We start from the raw sequence: 26,945 nt of genomic DNA, 5'->3' as shown, positions 1-26,945 counted from the left end.
AAAACCCCCCCCCCCCCCCCCAACAACATTACCTTATTCCACTGTTACATAAAATCTAGGATATTGATGCCTCATTATTCCATGCTTACAATTTTCAATCACATTTATTATTTTCCCCATTTCTTTTTAATTTTAAAAATTTTCTAAAATTCAATTAGGTCACCCTGGTTGGTGGAATATTACATTCGCTAATCTTATTATATGGTATCCTGTCATTTATCAACCAGAATCATAATAAAATTTTCAACACGTTATCTTATCTTTCTGTGGCTTTAAATTAACCATATATTTAAGCGTAATTAAAAAGATGTTAAATAGTAACGTTTAATTATTTTATGATGTTCGTTGTCCACGATCAAAATGGGTATTGGGTATTGGGTATTGGGTATTTTTTATTTATTTATTACAATTAATCTTAAATTAAAACATCGGATCCCATGATAAATATTAAGGTGCGTCATTACCAATATATTTGATCGAAATCACAGTCGAATCTTATCTTGAGGCATCAAATCATTTGAAAATGAAATGATTAATAGAAATGAGATGAATTATTGATTAAATTCTAGATAATTAATCGTAATTTATTATTATTCGGTTTATTTCCAATCAACAACATTTGAAAAAAAAAATTGGATGGAAAAAGAATGGAAGGGACAGAAGAGTAATTTCAGGTCATCCGGTGAAGATATGGATGTCGACGGCTAAAATGAGAATGGTGAAGATGCCGAAGAAGAGGATGGTATGGACGATAATGGCCTTGCCGTTAGTGGTGAAGCTTCCGAATTCGACCATGCGAGCATTTCCCGGCAGCTGGAAGAGCAGCCCCGGGGAGAGGAGGATGAAGAGGAGTAACCCGAACAGAACCGGCGCCCAGTCCAACATTGAGTCTCCGGCACCAGTTGGAGAAGGAGGCGGTGGTGGTGGTTCAGTTGTGGTAGTTTGGGGTTCTATTTATAGAGGTCCTGTTGGGATTTGGGTTGGGTTTAATTTGCACCGTCGTGGCTGTGTTAAATTGACTAATTTTGGGTGTGATTTTTGGCATTAGTGTTTGGGAATTCTGACGGAAGTGATGCTTCTGAAAAGAAAAGAAACAAATATGGTTTTGTTTCTCTTTATTCATTTCTTGTGTGAGTGCAATTACTTTTGCCTTTGTGTTTGAGAGCCCTTCTTCGTTGGGTTTAGCATCATTCTCTTTTCCCTTTCTGACGACATGGATGGTTATAAATGGTGTTAAACCCGTACTTCTCTTAGTAGAATGTGGTTCGTCTTCGAACCAAGGTGGAAGCTGATGACACCTGAGTAAAAGAAGGGTACAGAATTGAAGTGAAACGACGTCTCAATGAGAGATAGTGATGATAGGATAGCTAAAAGAAAGTTGAAAGAATTAAAAATTGCTACCTATACTAACAATGAAACGACCCAGATCAACCGCTAGCAGATATTGTCCTTTTTGGGTGGTTTTCTCTTTCGGGCTTCCCTTCAAGGCTTTAAAACGCGTCTGTTAGGAGAAGGTTTCCACACTCTTATAAATGGTGGTTTGTTCTCTTTTCCTTCAGGGTGTGGGACATCACAATCCACCTCCCTTCAGGGCCCAGTGTCCCCGCTGACACTCTTTCCTTCCTTTAATCGATGTGGGACCACCCCCAAAATCCACCCCCCTTTGGGGGCAGCGTCCTTATTGGCACACCGCCTCGTCTCTACCCCTCTTCGGGGAACAGCGATGACACTATTTCCTTCCTCTAATTGATGTGGGACCGCTCCCAAATTCACCCCTTTGGAGCCCAGCGTCCTTACTGGCACACCGCCTCGTCTCTACCCCCTTCGGGGAACAGCGAGAAGGCTGGCACATCGTCCGGTGTCTGGCTCTTATATCATTGTAACGACCCAAATTCACTGCTAGTAGATATTGTCCTCTTTGGGCTTTCCCTTTCGAGCTTCCCCTCAAAGCTTTAAAACGCATCTACTGGGTAAAGGTTTCCACACCCTTACAAATGGTGGTTTGTTCTCCTCCCCAACCAATATGGGACATCCCACAGCATCTTAAGACTCATGATCATATGTAGAGATAGCCCTCACTCTTAAAAAAACGAATATTATATAACTTGATCATGTTGAATGGAGATGCAGGGAATGCTGGGTTAAAGGTCTAATCGACAAAATAATAATAAAAATAAATAATTGTGGGTAATTAGACATGTATAGAAAATATGATAGAGAATTACATATAAGTATTTAATATTTATGTCCATTTTTCACACATTTTTCTTACAAATCAGAAAGCCCCTAAAAACGTGACCGACAAAAATATTAAAATATCGTAATATATATAATAAAAGTTACTAAATGAGATATAATTATTTGGGAGAATAAGAAAAAGGGAGTGGGGGATCTTATATAGCACAACAAGAAAAGATGGGACATGACCGAGACAAGAGCGTATGTGTCGGGTGGCCAACAAATTTGCTCCACGACTCCAACGCAGGCACCACTTCACCTGCCCCTGTCGTCCACATACCCCGCCGGCCCACCGCGCCAAGACACGATGAGGAGAAGAAGAGAAGTGTTGGTAGTGGCAAGGAGGAGGGACACCAAACCCGCCGCCGGACATTGCCGGAGAAGAGAGGAGACAGATACTATATATATATATATATATATACGTATTATTTGTAATAATTAAATTCAATAAAGGAAAAAAAAAAACAAAAAATATAATAAAACCGTCGACAGCAGGGTTCGAACCTGCGCGGCCGAATTATTTGTAATATTTAAATTCAATAAAGAAAAAAAAAACAAAAAATTTAATAAAATCGTCGACAGCAGGGTTCGAACCTGCGCGGGCGAAGCCCAACAGATTTCAAGTCTGTCTCCTTAACCACTCGGACATATCGACTTTTCGGGGATAGTGAATTTAAGTTTTCTATTTTATTTATAGTTAGAGTATCTCGATCGGCGACAGAACTATATATGAGTTCACTATTTATTTCTCCCTCCACTGGTTTCGCCATGGAAGGAGTCGCTGAAGAAGAAGAACCAGTACCGCTCGCTCTGTCCTCACTTGAAACTCTCCCTTCCATGGCCGCGCTTCAAGATTCAAATCACAAACCATTGATTCCGTTAACAATGGTAATTTCTACTGTTTTCTGTTAAATTTTGGTACTAGTTCCTGTCTGCCCTAATTTTTGATTGCTTTCTGAACCGAATCATCGACAATGTAGCTTACTGCGTCTTGGAGTTCCCCCAATTTTATTCACCTTGATGTTGCAGCAAAATTATGCCAATCCGTCGTATGTTTTCTACAAAAAAAAACCTAAATCATCATCTTTAGCATTCCTGAAAATTTCACTGAGAATCGAATCCAGATTTTAGTTCTCTGAAGCCCCGTGCATCATGATGTGCTTTAATGCTGTTCTACTGGTGTTGCTTTTCATGTTTTTGCTCTACTTCATTTGATTTGCAGAAGCTTCAAGGAGTGATCCTCGAAACACAAAGGAATGCAAAAATTCAGGTAATTGAACTGAACTTATCAATGGTAGATATAAACTTCGCATTTTAGATCAATTAGACTGCTAAGATAGAGATGAGAACGGATTCTGTTTACCATACTCACCATTGGCTTATTCTTTTGAATTCATTACTAATTTTACAAAAGATTAAGAATCTTATAATCTAACAACTGCAGGGACTTTCAGTTTTGAGTTTAATAGCTTCTTGAACTTGAAAGACTCCCATAAGTCCATAATCTATCGAATATAATGTTCAAAGACCTTGTTGCATTAAACATTTTTTAGCTTCACAGACCAATTTGAATCAGCCTAGAGAGTTTAGGGACCCATATGGAACATAGGTATCGTGTTAGAAGAGAGTAGACTTATGACTTATAGACCAAGAAGCATTCGTTATTATGACAGACCAATATTTAGAAGCAGGGTTGATGAGAATTTTGTGGTAGAAATCACGACTCTTTGTAATGGTATTATATTGTCTACCTTTAGCTCTCATGGACAAAGACCTGCTACCAATGGAGATGTATTCCTTACTTATAACTCAATGATCTTCCTTTTAAGAATTAGTCAACGTGTGACTCTTTCCCAACAATCCTCTCCTTAACCGAGGCTCGATTCCTTCTCTTGAGCCCTTGAACAAAGTACAACCTTTGTTCGACACTTGAGTCACTTTTGACTACACTTTCGAGGCTCACAACTTCTTTGTTCAACATTTTATCAAAATCATGGACCTTTCACAATGGTTATGCTTTGCTTTTGGTTTCTCCAAATACTTATAAACCCATGATCAACTCCTTAATTAGATGACGTAGGACTCTTCTCCGAACAATCCTCAAAGCGAGAAGTGATTGAGATTTTGATGGCTGCATATATAGAATCATGGCTACAAAAGTGACTTGTGTGTATACCTTCACAGCTGATTTAGGGGACTCCCAAGGACAGGAAGAACCCATGAGGAAGATCATAGACTAGTTGGATTTCCATGAATGACTAGTTCGAATCCTGTTTAGTTCAAGCTATTGAAGCCATCGTGAGCATAGCCTAACCGTTGTCGGTGTGTCCTAAACCACCTGAACATTAGTGTTCAAGTTATCATCTCAACCTAAAAACGAAAGCTAAAGTTCTTTTTTCCTCTATTCTTTTCATGATTTTTAATGGTTAAATTATAAAATTAAATACTCCTAAACCATGAGAACTACGAGGTTGCTTTCAATAATACTCGTGAACTCTTAAAAGTTCACTTTTAACTCTTGAAATATTAAGTTTTTCAAAATAACCCTAAAAAATTAAAAATTGTCTTTTTGTTATTCGATAAAGATTTAATTGAAAAAATACTCAAACTTGAAGGATCAAATCATAAATTCCGCTTAAGAGAATCCAAGTAACTTAATTTACTACGGCTTTGCTACCTATCATACTTTAGCTCTATGCAAACATACAATAAATAGTGATGTCCACAAGTTGGAGCATGGACGAGGAAGTTTTTGCTGTTCTGTCTCCGCTTCTTATTTCATTTTAATGTCTGTGAGAATATTTCTTTCAAATAATTTTTTAATAGATAATTTTCATCTTTTAAAATTATAATTTTAGTTAAAAAATGTAAAATATTATTTAATATAATTTCTGAAAAAATATATATATACTAGTGGGATAAAATCTCTCTTAATTCCCTCCCCTATTTTCTGTTTAAACTAAAAACCCTATTTTCGTTTAAATTAAATTTACCATTTTGGGCAGGTCAATTGGCATCTCTATAAATGATAGCTCAAGGGTATTTCTGTCCTTTCAAATATTTCGGCGGCCCATCAATTTTGACCCAATCTCCCTAGTCTTGCAGCGCTCAAAGCATTTCTTTTCTTCCTTCATACCCCCACACGCCCCCAACCCGTTCAAATCTGAATCCAAATTTCGCGAAACATTTCTTTTGTCGACGTTCCCTTTGCATCTCGGAGAAATGGATGCCGTAGATTCTGTTGTTGATCCTCTCAGAGAGTTCGCCAAGGACAGCGTTCGTCTCGTTAAGAGGTGTCATAAACCCGATCGCAAGGGTATGTTTCTTTCTTTGACATTATATTGCATAGATCTGATTCAATCGAAGTCACAGATTCCGTTTTCCGTTTCAATTTGACTTATTCAACATTTTGATGGTGCAGAATTCACCAAGGTTGCCGTTCGTACCGCTATCGGCTTCGTTGTGATGGGATTTGTAGGGTTCTTTGTCAAGCTAATCTTCATTCCGATCAACAATATCATCGTCGGATCTGGTTAGATTAGGTATGCATCCAATCTAATAGATCTTCTAATTTTCTCTTCGATCTGGCTTGTTTGTGTTCTGCATCGTGCTCATCTTATTGAAGATTTTTGCAATTACGGAACGGTTCGATAATTCCTTAAATTTTCGTTCGATGCACGTCCATGCAATGCCTACCGAATAGCATGATATTGTATATTCAGGCACGATCGATCCAAACGATTGAAGATCGTACGACTAGCATCCATGCTTTTTATAACGCTCCTCATATTCAAGACGTTCTTGCTGTGGATTTGCGTTTATTTTCTTCCAATATGTCTTCGTTTATGGTTGAGAAGGAGAATCGTTAGGAAACATTATTGAAGCAGCTCTCTGTTAGTTAGTTCCTACGCTGCTATCCTTGTAGGTGTGAACTTTTCTGAGTGCCAATCTTCTGATGTTGTGGTTTTAATATTAGTCTAGTTTGTAGTTCACTTTTCTTCTCTGTATGTTAAACTATAAATTTTGTATTTTTCTTAATGCCCTAGGGAGTTCACTTCTTGTCTTCATCCTCTTTGAAACTTTAAGAACATCTTAATGGCAATATTGTTTATCATGCTTCTCGGAGAAACTTTGAAAGGAATTATTTTAGATATCTATATAATGAACCGGTTGTGGATTGTTAGCATTTCCTCTGCTCGCCTATATCTTAGTGTGCATGCGTTTCAAATCTTAGTCACCTGAGAAACAATTGTTGATTAGAGATGAGAGCAGGGCAGATCCCAGATGGAAGTAGATTCCCCACTTAGTTTACTGTAAACTGAAAAGGTATATATAAATTACTTAAGTTCTGTAGTTTTCCTCTAATTTGAGTGATGAAAAGTGATGGAGGCTTGAAGTGTGAAGATATTAAAACAGAGGTGTAACTGTTGAAGGAATGTTCAGTTTGCTAACAAACATCGAAACCAAAAGGTTCAAAGTGAGAAACTCTGGAAGCAGAGTGCAGGAATCGGACCCCTGTATTTGGAATTTACAGGGACTGAAGTATGTAGTGGTAGTTATGTGTGAATAACATTAATATTTGTATAACATGCATTTGAATGCCCATCAGGCAACCAAAGAAAGAAAGCATTAGAAAGAGAATTTAGAGAATAAACAATTAGGAGTTTTGGATGCTGTATTTTGGAATGGCACAGCACTACAATTGTGAAACCTGACCCTACATATTCATGCTTGCCAACCAAATGCTCCTTCAGAATATATAGTTTTTTTTTTTGTGTTAAATCCAGTAGGTGAGAGTTCCTTGTGTTAAATTAAATCTATCTTTATGCTTTCCTTGAAATGTTTCTTTGTAGTCCATAGCTTACATCTTTAACGCATTATTTTGGGACCATCTTTTCCACTTAATGTGGCTGATTGATATTCCTCGCATTAGATCTGCCTGTTTCCTTCCTTCAGATTCATGTATTTATGTTCATGAAAGTAGTTATTGGTTTTATTATAAAATAAATGTAATTTCAGTTCAGTGATTAGATCCATGGAAGTCAATTTAATGCGTTCTTCTCGATGCTCGATAGGGTGAATGTGTACCCTGTGTTCAATACCCCAACACCCCCATCATTTATTTTCTCTTCCAGCCACTGCACCCTCAATCGTGTTAAATACTGTCAGCCTACGACACAGTTAATTAGACACTAATTCTGTTTTGCCAATGAATTTTCAGGTCATGATGAAGTTCGTAAATGATGGGGGCTGGTGTTTACAGTTAGTGCGGCCTGTGTTCACTGAGGAATACTTAACATTTAGCTGTCCTTTAGAACTTTTAAATCGTAAATTGATTAAACCCCAGGATATATGGAAAATTTTCTTATCATATTAATGAACTCACTCTCTTCTTATATTTGAATGATATAACATGTTTTTATGGTTAAATATTCGAAATTTATTATTCCAGAAGTGACCATATTGCCGCCAATCTGGTGGGGACAAGAATATTCGTGTTTATAGGAATTATGGAAATTCTTCAAGATGGAGATCTCTAGATGGATTTTACTTTTTCTAAACATGGAAAATTAACTTTCTTGGATTGCTTGTTTTCAGAATACCTACTTTATTATGGTGTTTTTTTTCCCTTTGTTTTCTGTAGGATTATAAAATTTGTTATAACAATGTGCTCAAGTAATTTTTAAAAAGTGCTTTAACTATATAATGTATTTTGGGGTCAGCCTAATCTCATGAACATTTCACGCAGGCCCGTTATGTTCACAAGTAGTCCATAAGAATAAACCTAAACGTGTACTTTTCTGCCAACTACACTTAGTTTTCTACCATGAAAAATGCCCACAAATGCTAATTCTCTATTGCATACTTGAAATTTGAAAATGAGAGGTGATCATTTGAAACATAAACATCGTGGTTCAGTTGATCTTTTTCAAATGGGTAACAGTAAAATGAAGAACAGTTTCCAGTCTTCCACGGATCCGATCTGAAGTCGTCATTCTTTTGGTAGTCATTTTGAAGAATGAACGAAAGGGATATTTCCACCTTTAAAAAAAAAAAAAAATGGAGAGCACATAGGAGAACGTCGAAGTTCGAGAAGGTCAAAATGGATGGAAATGACCCAGCAACCATTTGATAGCCACCTTCAACTCTACTCATCCCCACCAAACGGACCAAAAAGATGACAGATGTCTCAACGTCTCCATCTGAAATCAATGATTGAAATGACCAACCTCCTTCAGATGTCCTTTCAACCCTCTACAGCAGCCACTTTTCATTCGTCACTCAAATGTTCCAATCTACCGCTAGCAGATAGTCTTCTTTGGATTTTCCTCAATGTTTTTAAAGGTCTGTTAGAGAGAAGTTTCCACACCCTTATAAAGAATGTTTCGTTCTCCTCCACAACTAATTTAGGATCTCACAATCTATTCTTTTTAAGGCTCAGCGTCCTCACTAGCACTCATTTTTCTCTCCAATTGATGTGTGATCTCACAATCTACCCCCTTTAAGGCCCAACGTCATCGTTAGTCGTACTCGTTTGCAAAGCCGACTTATGAATACAAAAGGGCAATGCTTTGGGAATAAGCAAAAGCATTTCTTATTCCACACTCAAGAGGGTGATTAGGCATAACAACTTGCACCCAGCAACACCCCACCACCAGTGCCCCTCCAATAAGAATAAGATGGTGGCTCTGATGCGGTTGAAATCGAACAACAGTAAAAGAAAATGCCTCCAGAAGTGACAGATTGGCCCTCACTCGTGCCATCAGAATCATTCTTTTCTCCCCCCTCTGTCTTACCACCCTCACAGCACCCATATCCATCAGTAAACTTCAAAATCAGTAGAGGAATCAAAGGCATGAGTTCTACAAGAAACAAAATCCTACCTGTTCTCGTGTTGATTCTGTCTAGTCTTTGTATTTTCAGACTTGTTAGGATTGCACTTACCACATCTTATACTTCTCCAATTCTAGCAATTGCATTGCCTCCAAAGCTTCAACGCCCAATATCAGGGTTCTCAAGAAATCACAGTAGAACCTCTGCAAATGAAGCTACCATTTCAGAGAAAGAATTCAAGCTTCTTTCAAATCTGATTGCCAAAAAAGTACCCTGCAATCTCCTTTTCTTTGGGATAGAATCACAGTACCTTAACCTCTCAGCAGTCAATCCTGGTGGAAAGAATGTTTTTCTGGAGGACGATCCCTACAAACTGAGCATATTCAAAGTCAATTCAAATCACACCCGGATGTACAAAGTTGATTACAAGCTTCATGCAGAAAAAGCTTACAAGTTGTTAAAACATGCCAGAGGAAACAAATCATGTGCACCAAACTCGGGCCTCAGGAATTCATCCAGATGCCAACTTGCGTTGACAGATCTTCCAAGAGAAGTTTATGAAGTAAAATGGGATGTGGTAGTCGTGGACGGACCGAGAGGAGATAGTCCTCTGGCACCAGGAAGAATGGCAACAATTTACAGTGCTGCTATCATAGCAAGAGAAGGGAACACCACTGATGTAGTTGTACATGATATAGATCGTATGATCGAAAAGTGGTATTCTTGGGAGTTCCTTTGTGATGAAAACTTGATTTCCTCTAAAGGGAAACTCTGGATTTTCAGGATTAGAAATGAGAAAAATTCTACCAGATTCTGCCCTGACAAAAGCATTTTGATCCAATAATGAGCTCACTTTTGTTCTGAGATGAAGGTACAGAGAAACATACATGTAATCAGTCCCTGTGAACCTTTCTTGGCAGCTACGGGAAAAGAGATGGAACAGCTGCTTGGCCACTGCAAAAGTAGAACACGGAGATTTGAAGAACCAAATTCTAGTAATTAGCCGCTTGGCCAGCGACTGTCAGAAGAACACATATTTTCTTTCATTTGTTTAGCATACAGATCATAAAAATAGTATTTATACAGTGTAGATCAAGCCCTGACCAAATACAAGCTGGTCAGGTGCTTTGCCCGACGAGCATTGCAGAAGAAGACCAAAAGGCTGTCATCAAGCTACATATTTACGAAATATAAACTTGTTTCAGATCACAACTTCAGTAGCAGAAGATAATTGGGGCGGATGCAACAGAAATAGGGGAATGAGAAACAAGGAGCAGGCATTCAACAGTGGGGTCAAACACTGTTTAGCAAACAAACTCAATAGTGAATGCCCAGAGTGATCCAACAGAGCTTCATTCTAAAAGATCTTGTTCTCAAGTACCACTAAACTAATATCTTGAGGCTTTTTTTTTACCGGATACCTTGAGAAAATTGAAGGTATGATTACTACAAACAGATTTGAGCAAATTGCCAATACACTAATGAAGAGGTGGAATATGTCTGCCTCTGAAGTTTCCTATCAAACTCCAGCCTAATTCTATCTCCAAACCAAACTGTGACAAGCATTGTGAATGTACAAATATTCTCTAGAAGAAAAGCTTTTGAAAATTGTTTTCTTATATGCTCGCGTGATTGGCAGTATCATCCACATCCTCCCGATCTCTTCGCTGCAAGAACAAGGATAAGTGATATAACATGTAAATCAGTCTAGGAAGAAGTCCAAGTCACTCCAAGAAATAGGAACAAAAATAAAATGCACATTACAGCAATAAGTCCCTGCGTGGTACAACATATCATAGATTAATTCTATTAGCTGCAAATCACTTAGTATTGAATTTTTTTATGTAAACTTCAAATTTTATGACTACATGATGGTTTAAGCACTAGAAAATAGAGTGCCCAAAACATAACCTTATAGTCATGTATCGGAACTTCCCACTTCCTCATTGCATCATACAAGCTAGGTCCAGTTGGAAAATACATGGTAAAATAACATTTTATAACAAAAAGATACAAAGGTGACGGAAATTTGAACAGTTGAACAAAAAATGTGTTGAAACGATATAAATAAATTGAAACATCAGAACTGCATTAAATATGATGAAAATGGAGCTCACCATCCGTTTGCTAATGTATGGCTGAATATTGACATTTGGTTCAGTTGGATTTTCAACCATCAGGAATTTTGATTTCTCCTTCTCAAATTCTTTTCTAGATTCTTTACGGCTACCAGATTGCCAAACCCTACCAAAATTAGGAAGCCAATTCTCGTCACGATAGCTTTGGACAATTTCTCCTCTCTTCTCCATTTCCATCTCCAACTTTCTTTTTTCAGCCCATGCAGCTCCTACCCGCTTGGGGTTCAGTTTCTTGGACTTTGCAGATTCATTCAAGGAAGAAACGCCACCCCCAACCACTGGTCTTATTTGAACCTTAAACCCACTATCTTCATGGTTTTCAAGCCAAGGAGGCAACATCCCAGACTGAACATTTCCTCCGGAATCTCCAGAAACAATATTAGAAATCCGAGTGAGGGTCTGAAAACCTGAACAAAGATAATGAATAGAAGGAAAACACACCACCACTATACAGTTTAGAATTTAGATGAAGATATATTCAGAGTAAGGAAATCAGTATAGCATAATTTTGATAGTACAGTTCCACTATTCCTTTTCAGCAAAAATATAATTAATACATGAATCAGTTGAGTAATATTACAATAAGAATAAGATTTCGTAAAATTCCGTACCCTCAGGATGGCTTTCTTCATTCAAAATTCTTTCACTCTGATGCATCCCGGACATCTATATCAAGTAGGTTATGCATTTAATAGAAATGTCAATACAAAAAACTTATGTATAGTATGAAAAATAAATATATAAATGTCAACACGACTATGAAGTAAAAATTATACATCAACTATATATATACATATATATATATATACACATAAACCGTCGTATAAAATTATGTAACTTGTGTAGAATAAACTATGCATAACCTACTTCATAGAACATCCACCATCCATTGAAACCTTAGGCCTCGATAAATGTATTAACAAACTTGTAAATCTGACAGTTCACTACTTATCCTTGAGAGAAGAAGCAACTGTTTCGTAGATGCGTGAAATTGACAGGACAAAGGACCCAGAAGAGAAATTACAAAAGATATAAAACAGTTACAGAAAGCCCCACTTGCCGCCGCCACCTCCATACCAAAACAAAATTGAAGGTCTTCTAGCACCAAAACAACGTTACTTCAAAGGAAATAGAAAACTCCACTGTTCTAGTAGAAGAGAGAATAATCAGACTTACCCCCTGACCACTAAAATGACCATTAGCAGTACACGTTCTACCACTATTCAGATGGTAATGCTTGTTGTCCTTGTTCACTGGATCACAATCATTCAGTCAATATAGCAGGAGTGTGTTACAAGTTTGTACACTATCACAGAACTTCTATGACTGATAAGAAATCAACGACAGGAGGTTTAATATAAAGGGGCAGCTTACATGGTAAATTCTTTGGGCTCCATACATGTGCACCAGAACATGAACCAGCATGCAAAGAAGAAGTGGTATTGTGTGGCAATGAGACCAAATTCGAAACATCAGAGGATCCTGAATAGGATGAATTGGATACCTGATACTCATTTGTATAACTTTGTAAAGGCAAAACACTAATTGACGAACTAGATTCAACAGAGTGGATATTATTATTCCCAAAATTATCAAATTTTCCATATTGGACTTGATTGTGGATATCATTTGCAGGTCCAAGACTGGACGAAGCAGCTACGCTTTGTACTTTGCACTTATTCTCCCACTGGGATCAACAAAGATTGATTCAAATTAATAGCCAAGTAGAAGTAAAAATGAACTTTTAGAAATCTAAATGTGGATTGCATGATACACATGAACAATATAGTTCGTAAAAAGTAAAGGCTCGCGACTACCTTAGCTTCATCAGCTTCTAAAATTCTGTAATTATTCAAACGTTCCATATCACCACCATACTTCCATAAGAAATGCTTCAAATTCTTCAGATGATCCGCACTGGCCAGGTGTTTAATTGCATTGCTACTGTTACAAAATCTCAGAACATGAGATAATGAAAGTAAAACATGAAAACTGCACTCCATACAATTCTTTAAATTAGCAACAGAGATATATATTCATTAAGAATAGAAGGCAAGGAACCTACCAAGTCTAGAAGTAAGCCAATAGAACTTCAAAAATCCTCCCATTTAACGTCAATTCTAAAGAACGCCATCTAGACAACGAGTAAAATACACAAGATCCTGAAGCTCTCTACAGAAGTATGTACTAAATGGAGGGTTTTTCTTTAACCCCATTAACTTCAGTCATGGTTTCCCTTCCCTTTTGTTTACATTATACCAAAGAAATTCAGTCTCCTTTTAAAGAAGAGACGAATAATCTTTACAGGAGTTCAACCGTAATTAGCACATAAGCTAGCAGAAGTTGATTCTAAAATTTCCCAGCAAACATAAATATGCATCGTAATTACTTCAATTAACAAGGAATTGAAAATAGACAGCGGATCAATACCATGCGAACGAACTATCATTCTCATCGACTTCAACATTGCAAAAGATGCACCAGAACCGATTGTGAGAAGCATACTCGGGCGTGAGGCGAAAAGGGGTGTTGAGAAAGAAGCGAACGTCGGACAGCTTGATCTCGAACCGAGATAGAAAAGCAGAAAGAGATTTTTTGTGGTTGGGAAAATACTTATGGCGCTGCCCTTGATCGTGGTTTAGTTTGCAGACGAGGCAGTATTCGTATGCACTCTTCTTCTCTTTTTTCTTCATATTACGCATCGATCGTTGTTCATGTCCCGCGATGGCTACTCTGAAACGAGGATTTCAATCGGCCTCTTTGGAAGCTCGAAGTGATTCCATGGATGGGCGGTAATTCGTCCGGAACTGCTAGTAAGAATCGGGTTTCGCGGGAAACCAAGGCTCCGAGACGACGATGAGGGAAGCAAGACGCCTTATTTTGCTTGCCGTACGATTAGGATTTTATGTGAATAATGGTTAAATAAAATGTTTTTAACCTCTCAATTTGTGTATCTAAAGTTTTTTTTTTTTTTTTCATGTGTTCATTAGAGTCAATATCAATTTTTTATTTAATAATTTTTTAGGTTTTATATTTTATTTAATAGATTTTTAATACATCTAATTTGACTTTAAAAATACAGATAGACCCATTAATCCAAACAAACATTAATTTAAAATTTTGAAAACAAAACTTGGATGGAATTTTTTTTTCTTTTTTTAAACGAATCTCTTTAACGGTTCGAAAAATCTCTTTTTCAAATATTGCCTAAAAAATACTCGATACAAATGAGGTAACTTATACTTTTTTCATCGTCACTATCTGCTCTATGTTGATATGAGATAACTTATACTTTTTTCATCGTCACTATCTGCTCTATGTTGATAAAAAAATACTCTTTCCATTGGTACGAGGCCTTTTGGGGAAACCCAAAGTAAAGCCATGAGAGCTTATGCTCAAAATGGACAATATCATACCATGTGGAGAGTCGTGTTTGTTCTAACATGGTTTCAGAGTCATGCCCTAAAACTTAGTCATGCCAATAGATTGGTAAATCCTCAAATGTCGAACAAAGGACTTCAAAAGAAAAGGAGTCGTGCCTCCTCAAAGACATAGTAAAAAATGCCTAAGACTCCAAAAGAAAAACGAGTCGAGCCTCGATTAAGGGGAGGCGTACTTTGTTCGAGGGGAGGTGTTGATAAAGAATACTCTCTCCAATGGTACGAGGCTTTTTGGAGAAGCTCAAAGCAAAGCCATGAGAACTTATGCTCAAAGTGGACAATATCGTACCATTGTGGAGAGTCGTGTTCATTCTAACACTCTATAGTCAAATCTAGAGAATATGAACTCATCACATTCTTCTTTTTGGTATGTTGTTATGAGCTGCCCTGGGACGAATCTTTGATCTTTGATGGTTGTATAATTCCCAACCAAAAAAATGCTGGAAGAAGTAAGCCTCTTGATTTGAAGAATAATATTTGTTGTCAAAAGAAGAACAACGAGGAATCCAGTCAAGAAACTAGTTATTGAAGCATTAGCCCTGAAATGGAATAGCTTCTCTCTCTTTGAACTCCCTAGAGTGCTATTGTAAGCTATAATTCAGATTGGATGAACACATACCCTTTGCGGAGGGGAGCAAAATGGTGAAATCCAAACGAGACCGAGAGCTGAAAACATTTGGAGATCAAGAATTAAGGGCCTCAAGTTGTCTCCTCAGATCTTCAAGATCATCTGAAGAAGGGGCTGCGGATTCTGTGGGAGCCGGATGCTGCGATTCATCTGCAATTGGAAGCTCACGAACAAGACCTTCGGGAAGGGCATCTGCCAGAAAAAACAAATCAAAGTGAATATCAAATAGATTAAAGATATCCTTACCACAGCAAAGAACCAAAATCCTGCCATAAAAAATAATCAACAAATGAACTCTAATTTCTACTGGTTGAATCTAACTTCAAGATCAATATCAAGTTGTATTACTCTTCTTCGGACTTTTCCTTTCGTGCTTTTCCTCAAGGTTTTTAAAACGGTCTGCTAGGGAGAGGTTTCCACACCCTAATAGGGAATGCTTCGTTCTCCTCCCCAGCCGATGTGGGATCGTCGACGTGGGATCTCACAAAGTCCATACCTGATATTACTAAAGGTTTAAAATGGGTTGTCCCAGGTCATTTACCAGCATAAAATATCACCAATTTTGTGCAGAATCAATCAATATCAGCAAGTATTATGGTGGACATAGCAAACCATGATGAAAATGAGGAACTTGCAGGACCATATGCATGATCTGGGAGGGAGGCAAAGAGAACGGAAAGAAAATTCTGAAACTAAAATAAATGCATAAAAGATCACCTGAAGTGGTTGCTCCCTCGATTTCAATCTCAACTTCATCAACAACACTGAAAATCAACAGTAAATAAATTAAGACACCGGAGGTGGAATCATGATAGACTCTTTGGATAATGCTAAATCTCGAATCTAAGTGTCTATAATCTGTAAGACTCTGCATCAATTCTTGATGAATTTTGGTAGCGCTGACAAGACCAAAAGGCAGAGATTTTATCTCTTCAAAGTTAAAACAAGGCTATCGATTTAAAATATCCAATTTTTAACTAGAATTTCTCAACTGTATTTAATCTATGATTGAAAAGATAATCAAGTGAGGAATCAAGACTACATCATGTATAATGTTAGGAGTTAGAACAAACACCTTATGTTCCATTCATTATCAGCATGCAGTGGTATTTCTTCAACCGTCAATGCTTCTGCTTCCATCTTTGCCTTAGCTGCAGCATCACGTGCAGGTTTTGCAATAACGTATTCCTTCTGCACCACACAAATTATTAATAATCCATAGGAATTCAAAAATCGAGATTAACTGACTTAAAAAACAGTCGGAGTTACCTGTCTTTCCAGACAAACCACATTTGAACACTGAGGATTGGGCCTCATTTCCATGGTTGGGAAGAAGTCTTTTAGAGAATTATATCCCTGCAATGAATATAACCAGTAAGAAAAAAAGGACAAGGGAGCCAAACAGAGCACAAACATACTCGACTTATTTTGGAAACAAATCAATTTGTGCTCCTACATTTTGGAGGATACATCCAATTAAAATCTCAAACTAATAGTTGCATGAATTTAAATCCTAAACATTTAAAAATGAATCAATTTTAAACCAATTTATAACTATTTTCACTTGATTGCATCTAAAATCTAACTCAAAACCACCTAAATAAAGAGTAATTTTCTCGCAAAATCCTACCAAAATAGGAAGAAAATTTATCACATAATATTACGCTTAATCCATGCATTTAAAAGTCTTTTAATTTGTGTGAAAATTATACATTATAGATTTTAAAGTAGAATCATAACCGAGAATTCAAATTGATCCACTTACAAAGTTTAAGGTTTTAATTGATACAATGATTAGTTTGGAGTTTTTTTTTGTGTTCAACCCAATGTTTAGGGGAAGAAACTGCCATTAGTTTGGTTCCAGAATTTTTTATAAGATTTTGACGCAAGGCACTGCCATTGCACGCATCATCATAAATGTGCAGTTCGTGCCTTCAACCTTTCAACTTCTTTCATCTTGTCCTTCAAATGCGAATATCATAAACTGAATGCGCTGAAGGTAGACTTTTATTAATCTTCCCAAATTATAAGAGGAAGTTCAGTTTAGAAGGATCCTTGATTGTTTTAGGTATTTTCCTTTGCTGTATCTTAAACTCTAACATGAGCTCTTTTTAGGGTAGGGAATTGATGACCAGCGGGGAACAATCAAATTCTCTTAACATTTACTGTTTGAGCTTTTCTATTTTGTTGAATCAATTCACTTAATGCTAATTAGTTTTAGAATTGTTAAGTTGCTTTCTAGTTGATCAAATGGTTGGTTAGTATTTGATTGATTGACAATGCCCATTAATATGGTGTCTGTCTTCGTAATCATGCCTTTTTAAAGAATAAAGATTAGAGGAGCAAGTTATACTCACCAAGTAAGGAGAAACATGCCCAAATTTTAGCAGGAACTTGAGGGTGTTTTGCACCAATAGGCCTGCAACAACTCCCTGAAAATCATTTCAAATTAGTCTATACAATTAGAAAAGTATAATAAAAAAGCAAAATCATAGATGTCAATATGATACATTAGTTAGTGTTAGCCAACCTTGAATTATGTCATCATTTGTGGAACATATTTTGAAGTTCTAATAAGAGTGGTATTTAGAGTAGTGTTCTTATATACCTACTGGCAGATATTTTTGGAAGAAGAAAACAGGAATTAAGTTCTTTCTCAAAAAATATTTGACATCTTTTCAACTACTTTCAAATTTGCTGAAATTTTTTCAGAACGAAGCTGAAAAACATGAAATATTGTTTGAAAGTGCTTTTGACTTTCCAAACACACATTTGCTATGCTAACAGCGATTTTCCGATGACGGGAGCGTCTTAATAACAATTCCCAAAATATACCGTGTATTGAATAGGCAATGTGGACCTAGTAACAAAAAACGTCATTACAAAAAGGTTTATGGTTTTCTCATGGATCTAGTACAGTTTCCACCCCTGGTTCTGTATGCAAGTTAGCAACGGCACTTGTACCGAAGAAAAAAACATATTAGCAAAACAAATTATCTGATGCAAGTAACAGCAATTATTTTTTTTGTTCCCAAATGTTGATGCCTACGGACGCAAGCAGCCAACATATTGACAGACCTAGCTAACCTTGGACTAGTTCTTAAATAATTTCCAAAACAATAATTATTTCCACATTTCCTTTTTGTTACTTATTAAATGCTAAACATGTAAACATGTTCGTTGATGGTTTTAGAACATAATTTGTATAAGAAAACTTAGGAATTCTGTGTTCGATTAAAGGAGAGATGGTGTGTATCTCCCCTGACAGGATCAGGAACAGCCTTCCGGCTTCCCTATTAACACGTGCAGTTTGGGACTTGTATCAGAAACGAGAAAATCCTTACCATTGTTGTAGGTAGAGATGCAGCACAAACCCCTTCTCGTTTGAGTGTTCGTTCATCTATGCCAGATGCTACAACCTGAACAAAGAAAATAAATGAATAAATCCTTCCACCAATGAGCAATGACATTAAAAAAGAGATGATGACGAAGGTACACCGTCAGGTGAACCACATAAACAAAGTTATTGCAGTTAAGAAACAGCAGAACATGGGTTTTGTAGTTAATATAAGTATACAACATCTATACTAAAATTAAGAAATCTCCAAACATTCAAGATCTTGATTAGAGAGGAGGAATACCAGAGGTGGTGCACAAGCAAAACAGGCGGTTTCACCAGGAATAAGCAACTGAATATGACCAGAGACAGCATCCTCGGAAACACCTAAACAAAGCTCCAATTTGCGAAGTCTTAGCAATATATGTGCAAAGAAATATCTTAACAAATCTCCAATTTGTAAATAATTAGTGCTAACGCGCAAAGTAATTATTTCTTTTCATAGGTTTTAAGTTATAAGTTTACTTCTTGAGGACTCTAAAATTTAAAAAGTATCTAATAAGTCACAAACTCAAATTTGTGTCTAATAGGATTTTGAACATTTAAAGTGTGTCTAATAAGCTCCTAAACTCTCGAAAGCTTGTAACTAAAGGTTTCTAAACCATTAAACATATTAGAAATTCACAGACATTTGACTCAAAATTAAAATGTCATGCACCTATTAGACAGAAATTGTCAAAGGACTAAACTTACAATTTAATATTCTTTTTATCTTTTCGTATAAAATATGAGTATGATTTTGTTAATCTAAGAATGGTTGCCCGCATGCCCTACTTAGATTTGAACTAAGAAGCTAGCATAAAATATGCTTTCAAAATATCACTAGGCTAGTCAAAATAACAGTAGCTGTGATTGTAAGTTCACATTTATCACCTTTATAATAACTTTATAAATTTATTTAAAAAATCAAAGTAGAACTATTCCTAAGAGCGGATTATTTTAACAAGGAGTTTGAAAATCATCCTGCCCATGGTATCAGGCATTAGCACTTGTCACGCATACACATTCAAATCATTCTGAGACCTTTTCCAGTCGTAACTTAAAACCCATATCTACGTTGAGATGCTTCCCAGACCTTTTCCAGTAGTAACTTAAATCATTCTCATCCATGAAGTAAATTTTTTGTTGATGTGTCAATAAAAATTATATCGATAACATTGACATGCAAGAATATATTTTTTTTCTTCAATATGTCAGTGAAATGTCAAGAAAACTTAGACATGTCATTGTGACAACCACCAATAATATTAATATAAACTAATGATGATGATTAACAAATTAATTCAAACAATTTTATCAATTCTTGAGATTTCCATGTTTTCCTCAAATATCTGTGGAGACATTTAATCAATGATTTCATAAATTTGAGTGTTGTACTTCTAAATTTCTATTGACATCAATTTACAATTCCTAGTACTTATCCAATACATCAAAATTAAGATTTTAGGTGTTCTAACTCACTTGTGTGTGTTGTGTAGTCAGTTAGTGAAAATATAACTATGCCACTTGCATCTGTCCGTAATTTGGCAGTTTCAAGCTAACTTTATTGATTTTTTTTTCATGTTTTCAATTTTTTATTTTTTATGAAAGCTAACTCTATTGAAATCTATCTAAATAAATGCATAAAGGGAGGACTACGTATAAAAATTCGTTCTTAGGCGAATGGTCTAAATAAGAATATGTCTTGCTTACCGGATTCCATCCATGTCTGATTTAGCTCATTGCAAGCCTGACTATCAAATTTTAAATATTAACGTCAAAGTACAACAACGTACATAGTCTTATATAGCCATATATACAAAAAAAAAAAAAGTAGACACTGAAGAAACTTGCCTGATTAACAGCCATCCTTGCTTCATAGTTATCAACACAACTTAAGACAAGATCCACTCCACTGCCTTCTTTAGTAGGGGAGAATGATTTGTTTCTCAAACTTGACATGAAAGTTTCAAAACCTTGTACAGTTGTGATGTTCAGCGTATAGCTCTGTGAACAAAATGAACCCATCAGAATGAGGAATAAAAGAACAAAATGAAACAGATATTTTGCATAGTTTAATGTTGTGATTTATAGTGAGAATGAAGAGTAAATTAAATGTTCCAAAGCTATATTCTTTCTTAGAACTATTCTTTGTGATAGCATGAATATTATAGAAAATTATACATAATATTAGGGAAAAAAAACATAAAAGTTCCATTCATTTTGCGTCAAGTACAAAGAAAATTCGTTTTTATGCACAAACTATTACTGGTCATCTGTGGTTATTATTCATCAACAAAGGTGCAAGTAATAGACCAGTAGTATAAAAGGCTAACCTCAAGTACAACATCGGGGTTTATATCTGCAAGAGTCTGCACTGCAGCATCAGTTTTTGTCATACCAACCTGAAAATATATTGGGAAGGTAAACTAGTGAACAAACAAGCAACTTTACATTCAGCTGCCTTATATGTGGGTACAAACTTAGAGCTAAAAGACCTTCCAGAACATGAAGAGTGTAGCAACATGAAAATGTAAATTTACAGCCCGGCATACAACTAAATGCAGGAAGAGATCAAAATTAAGAGCAAGCACATTCTTAAACCACACAAGACCCCCAGGTAAGAAAGGAGGACGAAATACTGAAATGATTACCTGCTCGGGACGAAAGAAGAGTCTATTCATGTTAGCTAGCTCCACTTTATCGTAATCATATAGCAACAAGCGACCTATTCCACACCTTGTCAACATCTCAGCTGCAACACTTCCAACACCTCCAATTCCCTGTGGATGAAGAATGAAATGACATAAAAATTCATTATAAAAATTAAACAACAAAATGTCTGAAAGTTGAAAACCACAGTGAAAACATATCATATGAGGGGAAGACATATAACCATGTATGTCAACTTCTCAAATTGAAACTCTAGAACACACATAAAGAAAGAGAAGATGAGTACATACAACTATGGCAACTGAAAACTCCCGTATTCTTTCATAGTTTTCTACAATGCCCATCCTCTGAAGAGCCATAAGCCTACTGTAAGGGTTGCTGTCTACCACCTCAGCACTCATGTCCTGCCACCATTTCATTGATGCATGTGTTCATCAATATAATCATAAGCTTCAATTAAAAAGCAATGGAAGAAATCAACATATGACAGGGCATAGAACAGTCACCTTAACTTTTGATCGTCGTACTGGTCCTGACTTCGAAAGATTCGTGAGACGCTCTAAATGCAATTGAAGCTGGATTGGACATAGCCAGAGAGCAATTGAATTCAGTTTTAGAATAATCAAACACTCAACACATTTACAAACTATCTTCACTAACGTAATCTCCTTTACATTATGAAAGAGGAACGTTCTCAATTCTCCATAGTGAAAGATACACTTGAATATTCATGCAAAATAAAACCATACATGCAGGATTCGCGGGTAAATTAAAAGGACGTAAAACAGGTTCAACCACACGCAGAAAGAATTCGACAATGAAATCATTCAGTTAAAGGAAAAAAAAATCCAGCCAGAACATAGGCACAATTGTTCAGGAAGTTAATTCCGAACTAAATGATCAAAAGAAATGATGCAGAACTGAAAAGCAGAAATACCTTATCAACCGGGCCCCGATGAGACGGATCGGTTAGCGACTGCTTCAGGGATTCGAGATCCTTCCACATCTCTTCCAATTCCACCTCCATTTCTGCTCCCACTCTCGCTCTCTCTGACGGAGCTCCAATTGACTCTCTACAAAAATCCTCCAAAGTCAAAGAAATTCAACAAAAATCTCAAGATTAAGATGGTATCCTCTTAAATTAGATTCGCCGTTTTATTTTATTTATGACAATCAGCCATACATAAACAATGCGCTCAAAGATATCGGCGTGCTGCCCAGATCGGCTTTCTGTTCAGAATGGTTCCCGCGGTAATCGAACGTCGGGAAATTTTTGGGCCGAGATTAGGCCCAATAAGAAATTTATGGGCCTTTTTTAGAACCATCCCGTAGTGTCCAGTGGGCTTCTGTTGGGATTTTTTCATTACCGGCGAATTTTGTATATTTATAAATAAAAAAAATCCTAATAAATTCTATTTTATGCATTAAAAATAATTAACAAAATGGGTTATTTTAATAAAACCATTTTTTTTTAATTTCTCATCACATTTATCTCATTTTAAATTTTCATTGGTCGTTTTTTTTTTTACTATTTAAATATTTTTAAAGTTGAATGATGTTAAAATAACAATTTTTGCATACATAAATATTATAATCAAGATACTTTTTATTTTAAAATTTCCATTCAAAATTTTAATGCAAAATCTATAATTTATGACGAAAGATTTTAATTAATTTTATTACATGATAAATACTATATAACAAAATTAGTATATAATAAAATTAGATAGTGAAATAACATTTTTAGATATGTGACATAAATGTAAATGGTGGAATGAATAATGGATGTAACATAAATATTGCCTTTTATTCTCAAGCACACACATCTTTCATTCTTATCTTAAATTCATTAATGCTCTGTGGACCAAAAAAAAAAAGGAATGAAGTACCGTTGATGGTTTTCCAGCACGCAGCAGAATTTTTAAATAATAAAATAGAAAATATTAATTCGAAATTTAAAATTAAAAAAAATGACGTTAATAATAGAATGACTCATAACAACTTAAAAGAAATGAATGTTAGCAATGTACTTGTAGACTCTCGTCGCTAAGAAATTTGGGCTCACCCTTATTATTGCTCTATGCTACTGTGTAAATCTCAAAGTTTCAATTGATTCCTCATCGATTGTCTACCTATATAGTCCCTAGTCCCTTTTCGAGATTAGTTTACGGTATCACGGCATCGACTTTAACCCGTTACTATACTCAATAGACATGTTCATACTAAAGCACCTACCCGCATAATCCCTAATCTCTTCCAATATCGATTTACGAAGTCGCAGCGTTGACATTGGCTCATATCTATACTTAGTAGGAGCTTTCATCCTGACACCGTACCCGTGTAGTCCCTAGTCCAACAACGATTGGTTTACAAGTTAGCCTATTTCTACACTTGATAATAAGGGTCCAAGACTTCATACCTTGAGCTAACTACCCATGTAGTCTCTAATTATTTCAAGAACCAGTTTAATAGGATCACAGTGTCTTCATTCTTAGACACGAAGAGTGAGTAATGTGACCATTATTAGACGAACACGACTCTCCACAATGGTATGATATTGTTCATTTTGAGCATAACCTCTCATGATTTTGCTTTGGGCTTCCCCAAAATGTCTTATTCCAATGAAGTTAGTATTCCTCACTTATAAACCCACGATCATTCCCTAAATTAGCTGATGTGGGACTTCCATCATCCAACACCTCCCCTCGAACAAAATGTGCCTCCCTTTAATCGAGGCTCGACTCCTTTGGAGTCTTAGTTATTTTTTACTGCCTTCGAGTAGGCTTGGCTCCTTTTCTTTTAGAGTTCTTTGTTCGATATTTAAGGATTTGAGGATTTACCAATCTATTGGCACGACTAAGTTTAGGGCATGGCTCTGATACTATGTTAGACGAACACCGACTCTCCACAATAGTTTGATATTGTCCACTTTTGCTCTGGGCTTCTCCAAAAGGTCTCATTCTAATGAAGTTAATATTCATAACTTATGAACCCATGATCATTCTCTAAATTAGCCGACATGGGACTTCCATCATCCAACAACCATGTCACAGAAATACAGGAATGTCGAGGCCAACATGTGTCGAATCTAAATCCGTGATATTATTAGTATATAGGTGGACTTTTGAAAGGGCCAAGCGAATGTTCCCTCACGACGCGCCCACTTTCGGTGGTGAGTTTTGGGCATTATCTAGGTGCAGCCACATTTTTAGCCCACCACTCTGCATTGGATTCCCTCCACCAAACCACATCCTTAGCCTTGCATTTTTCATACTATATATTATTTTAATATTTAGTTGAATTCCATTTTAATCCTATCACATTACGCCTCTAGGTCCATAGATGATATGACATGGACACTGTGACTAAATTTAATATTAAACGAACCCAAAGTGAAGGCTCCAATCTAAAACACGTCGACTTTTCTAACGTTTTCTTATTAATCTCTATTTGTGACCTCCAGCTTAGCTTTCGTGTCTATAGACAATTAATAATTATTTTCTTTTTATAGACAATTAAAAAAAAAATCATTACATATTAAATTTATACCCATCTAGATTTTTTAAAACTATTTTTAAATAAATATATTTAATAATTATTTTCTTTTTATTTTAAAAAAAAATCTTAATTATTCGCGCTACATATGCATCACTACATCTACTACAAATATTAAATATTCTTAAATCTCTATAATAATTTTAAAAGTACGGTACATTGGGTGGGTTGACCAGACCAAAAAATGTCAATTCAAAATAAACCCATTTCAATTTTTATGGTATGAGTTTGATAGTCCAAATTAATCTGAATGATCTTACACATTCAAACACGAACATCAAGTATTTAATATTTATACTTATTAAATAATATCTACAATTCAAACCCCCGAAGAAGTAGCTCAATTCCTTTTTCTAAACTTCTTTCAGATCTCGTATCATGTCATATAAATTCATTATAACAATTTTTAATCAGAGTCAAACATAAAAGGTATAATAAAAATGTGTTAAAACTCGAGAACACTAAATTAAAAAATTATCCAAACACATCATATAGACTAAAACAAATCAAACAAATAGTTAGATTTAATTTGGTTAGCAAATTTTAAATTTAAGCAACAAAAACTTAGACTTGGTCAATTTATAACCACACAAATATACAAAAAAATAAATGATAATCATCGTTATGTTCATACTTTTCTTCCTTAAAAAATGAGAAAATAATAATAAATAAATACGTTTTTGTGCAAAATTTTCAATAGCTTAAACTTGTAGAGAACAGTGTTTGATTTAAACATCTAATCCGAAAAAGGAAAAAAAAGGTGATCAAATCATGGTTGGCTGCTGCTTTTTCTATTCTACACCCAAAACTATATGATTGATATATAAACATATATAATATAATCTATCGTACCTATGTCGACATTTAGTAGTTTGATTATCAAATTCATTATGTCGATTTATCGAAAAATTAAAATTTATATGATATGTGTTGGTGTGTAAATTTGATCGAGTAAATACTGGTTTGTAACAGCCCAAGCCCATCGCTAATATCGTTGTTACCTTCACGGTTTTTAAAACACGTCTTCTAGGGAGAGGTACTGATTGGATCAGTGGTTTGTAACAGTCCAAATCCACCGCTAGCAAATATTATACGCTTTAACCTGTTACGTATCACCGTCAGCCTCACAGTTTTTAAAATGCATCTATTGAGGAGAGGTTTCCACATATAAGGAATACTGAGGAGAGGTTTTGAAAATATGAAAACACCCCACTTAAATGGTGGTGAAAGTTCTCTGCTTATAATCATTTACAGAAATATGGTAAATTACAAATAATATAGAAACAACGATTAAAAATAATAATAATAATAAATGAATAAAATATATTTGACATTAATAAAATGGCAAATATGGTAAGTCCTAATGTCTTATAATAAATGATCAACTATCCTTAAAGTTTTCCACACTTTTATAAGATTTTTAAAATGTTCGGTGTCTAGCTTTGATATCATTTGTAACAGTCTAGCCCACCGCTGTCAGATATTGACCGCTTTGATCAATACTAAATGAATGAGATATTGCATTGGTGTAGTATGGAGTATGATGCCCTTTAACAATATTAGATCAAAGTAGTATATGGCTCGATAGTATTACTTGCATATCTTTAATGATCGACTCATTAAGAAGAAATTTCATTACGTGAAAAATTATTATATTACTCGTATAATTAAAGTTGGTGTATGAAGCTAAAGCGTCGAAAGCTATAGATAATCATCCAAGGTTTTTGGCTCGGTGTCGAGCTCTCGGGTCGGCCGGTCGAGGCTTTTCATATAATAACAACATTATGTAATATATATAAATATTTTTAATTATTGACGGTGATAAAATATGGCGTTGATGTTGATGTCATATAGTTGAATATATGTAGTGGAATATTACCTAAAGATAGCTGAAGACGGAACCCACAAAAAATAAATTACATTAAATTAAATTAATTAACACGCAACAATAAACATTGATGAGAACTGAGATTATAAATTATTATTATTTTAATAAATCTGTTTTTTTTTTTTTTTTTTTTTTTTTTTTTTTTTTTTTTTTTTTTTTTTTTTTTTTTTTTTTT

At 35.6% G+C, this 26,945-nt stretch overlaps 3 protein-coding genes and 2 non-coding genes across 11 annotated transcripts; 2 read left to right on the top strand and 3 right to left on the bottom strand.

The window, feature by feature from the left end:
• Positions 1 to 2,811: 2,811 nt before the first annotated feature.
• TRNAS-UGA lies at positions 2,812 to 2,893 on the bottom strand. Its single transcript has one exon. It is a non-coding gene; the product is annotated as a tRNA-Ser (tRNA).
• Positions 2,894 to 2,946: 53 nt separating this feature from the next.
• Positions 2,947 to 7,668, top strand: LOC111431729 (protein transport protein Sec61 subunit gamma). Of its 2 annotated transcripts, none has more exons than XM_023068448.1 (3): positions 2,947 to 3,126; positions 3,461 to 3,508; positions 7,460 to 7,668. In XM_023068448.1, exons 1-3 carry the CDS (start codon positions 2,968 to 2,970, stop codon positions 7,613 to 7,615), a joined length of 363 nt encoding a protein of 120 aa, XP_022924216.1. In that variant the 5' UTR covers positions 2,947 to 2,967; the 3' UTR covers positions 7,616 to 7,668. The 2 variants fall into 2 exon arrangements, with proteins under 2 accessions (XP_022924216.1, XP_022924215.1); XM_023068447.1 differs by lacking the exons at positions 2,947 to 3,126; positions 3,461 to 3,508 and adding exons at positions 5,283 to 5,554; positions 5,660 to 5,780.
• A 1,151-nt stretch (positions 7,669 to 8,819) lies between these two features.
• On the bottom strand, positions 8,820 to 14,089 carry LOC111431668 (TITAN-like protein). Of its 6 annotated transcripts, XR_002708540.1 has the most exons (10): positions 13,641 to 14,089; positions 13,028 to 13,154; positions 12,585 to 12,897; positions 12,387 to 12,463; positions 11,822 to 11,876; positions 11,190 to 11,617; positions 9,926 to 10,026; positions 9,524 to 9,843; positions 9,383 to 9,445; positions 8,820 to 9,275 (listed from the first exon to the last, which is right to left on the bottom strand). XR_002708540.1 is itself a non-coding variant. In XM_023068372.1 (8 exons), the coding sequence occupies exons 1-8, from the start codon at positions 13,910 to 13,912 to the stop codon at positions 9,831 to 9,833; spliced, it is 1,386 nt and encodes a 461-aa protein (XP_022924140.1). In that variant the 5' UTR covers positions 13,913 to 14,089; the 3' UTR covers positions 8,820 to 9,830. The 6 variants fall into 6 exon arrangements, 4 of the variants coding, with proteins under 4 accessions (XP_022924140.1, XP_022924142.1, XP_022924141.1 ...); XR_002708541.1 differs by having other exon boundaries at positions 8,820 to 9,026; positions 9,123 to 9,843; XM_023068372.1 differs by having other exon boundaries at positions 8,820 to 9,843.
• Positions 14,090 to 15,088: 999 nt separating this feature from the next.
• LOC111431678 (ubiquitin-like modifier-activating enzyme 5) lies at positions 15,089 to 22,520 on the bottom strand. The gene is made up of 14 exons (XM_023068383.1): positions 22,265 to 22,520; positions 21,834 to 21,902; positions 21,618 to 21,731; positions 21,309 to 21,437; positions 20,991 to 21,059; positions 20,509 to 20,661; positions 20,368 to 20,404; positions 18,920 to 19,002; positions 18,623 to 18,697; positions 17,636 to 17,710; positions 16,548 to 16,634; positions 16,354 to 16,469; positions 15,996 to 16,042; positions 15,089 to 15,470 (listed from the first exon to the last, which is right to left on the bottom strand). Exons 1-14 carry the CDS (start codon positions 22,352 to 22,354, stop codon positions 15,334 to 15,336), a joined length of 1,281 nt encoding a protein of 426 aa, XP_022924151.1. The 5' UTR covers positions 22,355 to 22,520; the 3' UTR covers positions 15,089 to 15,333.
• LOC111431742 lies at positions 18,505 to 18,631 on the top strand. Its single transcript, XR_002708558.1, has one exon. It is a non-coding gene; the product is annotated as a U6atac minor spliceosomal RNA (small nuclear RNA).
• Positions 22,521 to 26,945: the final 4,425 nt, after the last annotated feature.

This window comes from Cucurbita moschata, unplaced genomic scaffold, assembly GCF_002738365.1.
Source record: "Cucurbita moschata cultivar Rifu unplaced genomic scaffold, Cmos_1.0 Cmo_Scf00036, whole genome shotgun sequence".
Taxonomy (NCBI): Eukaryota; Viridiplantae; Streptophyta; class Magnoliopsida; order Cucurbitales; family Cucurbitaceae; genus Cucurbita; species Cucurbita moschata.
Note: the sequence above shows the minus strand (reverse complement) of the source record. Positions and strands in the feature narration are given on the sequence as shown.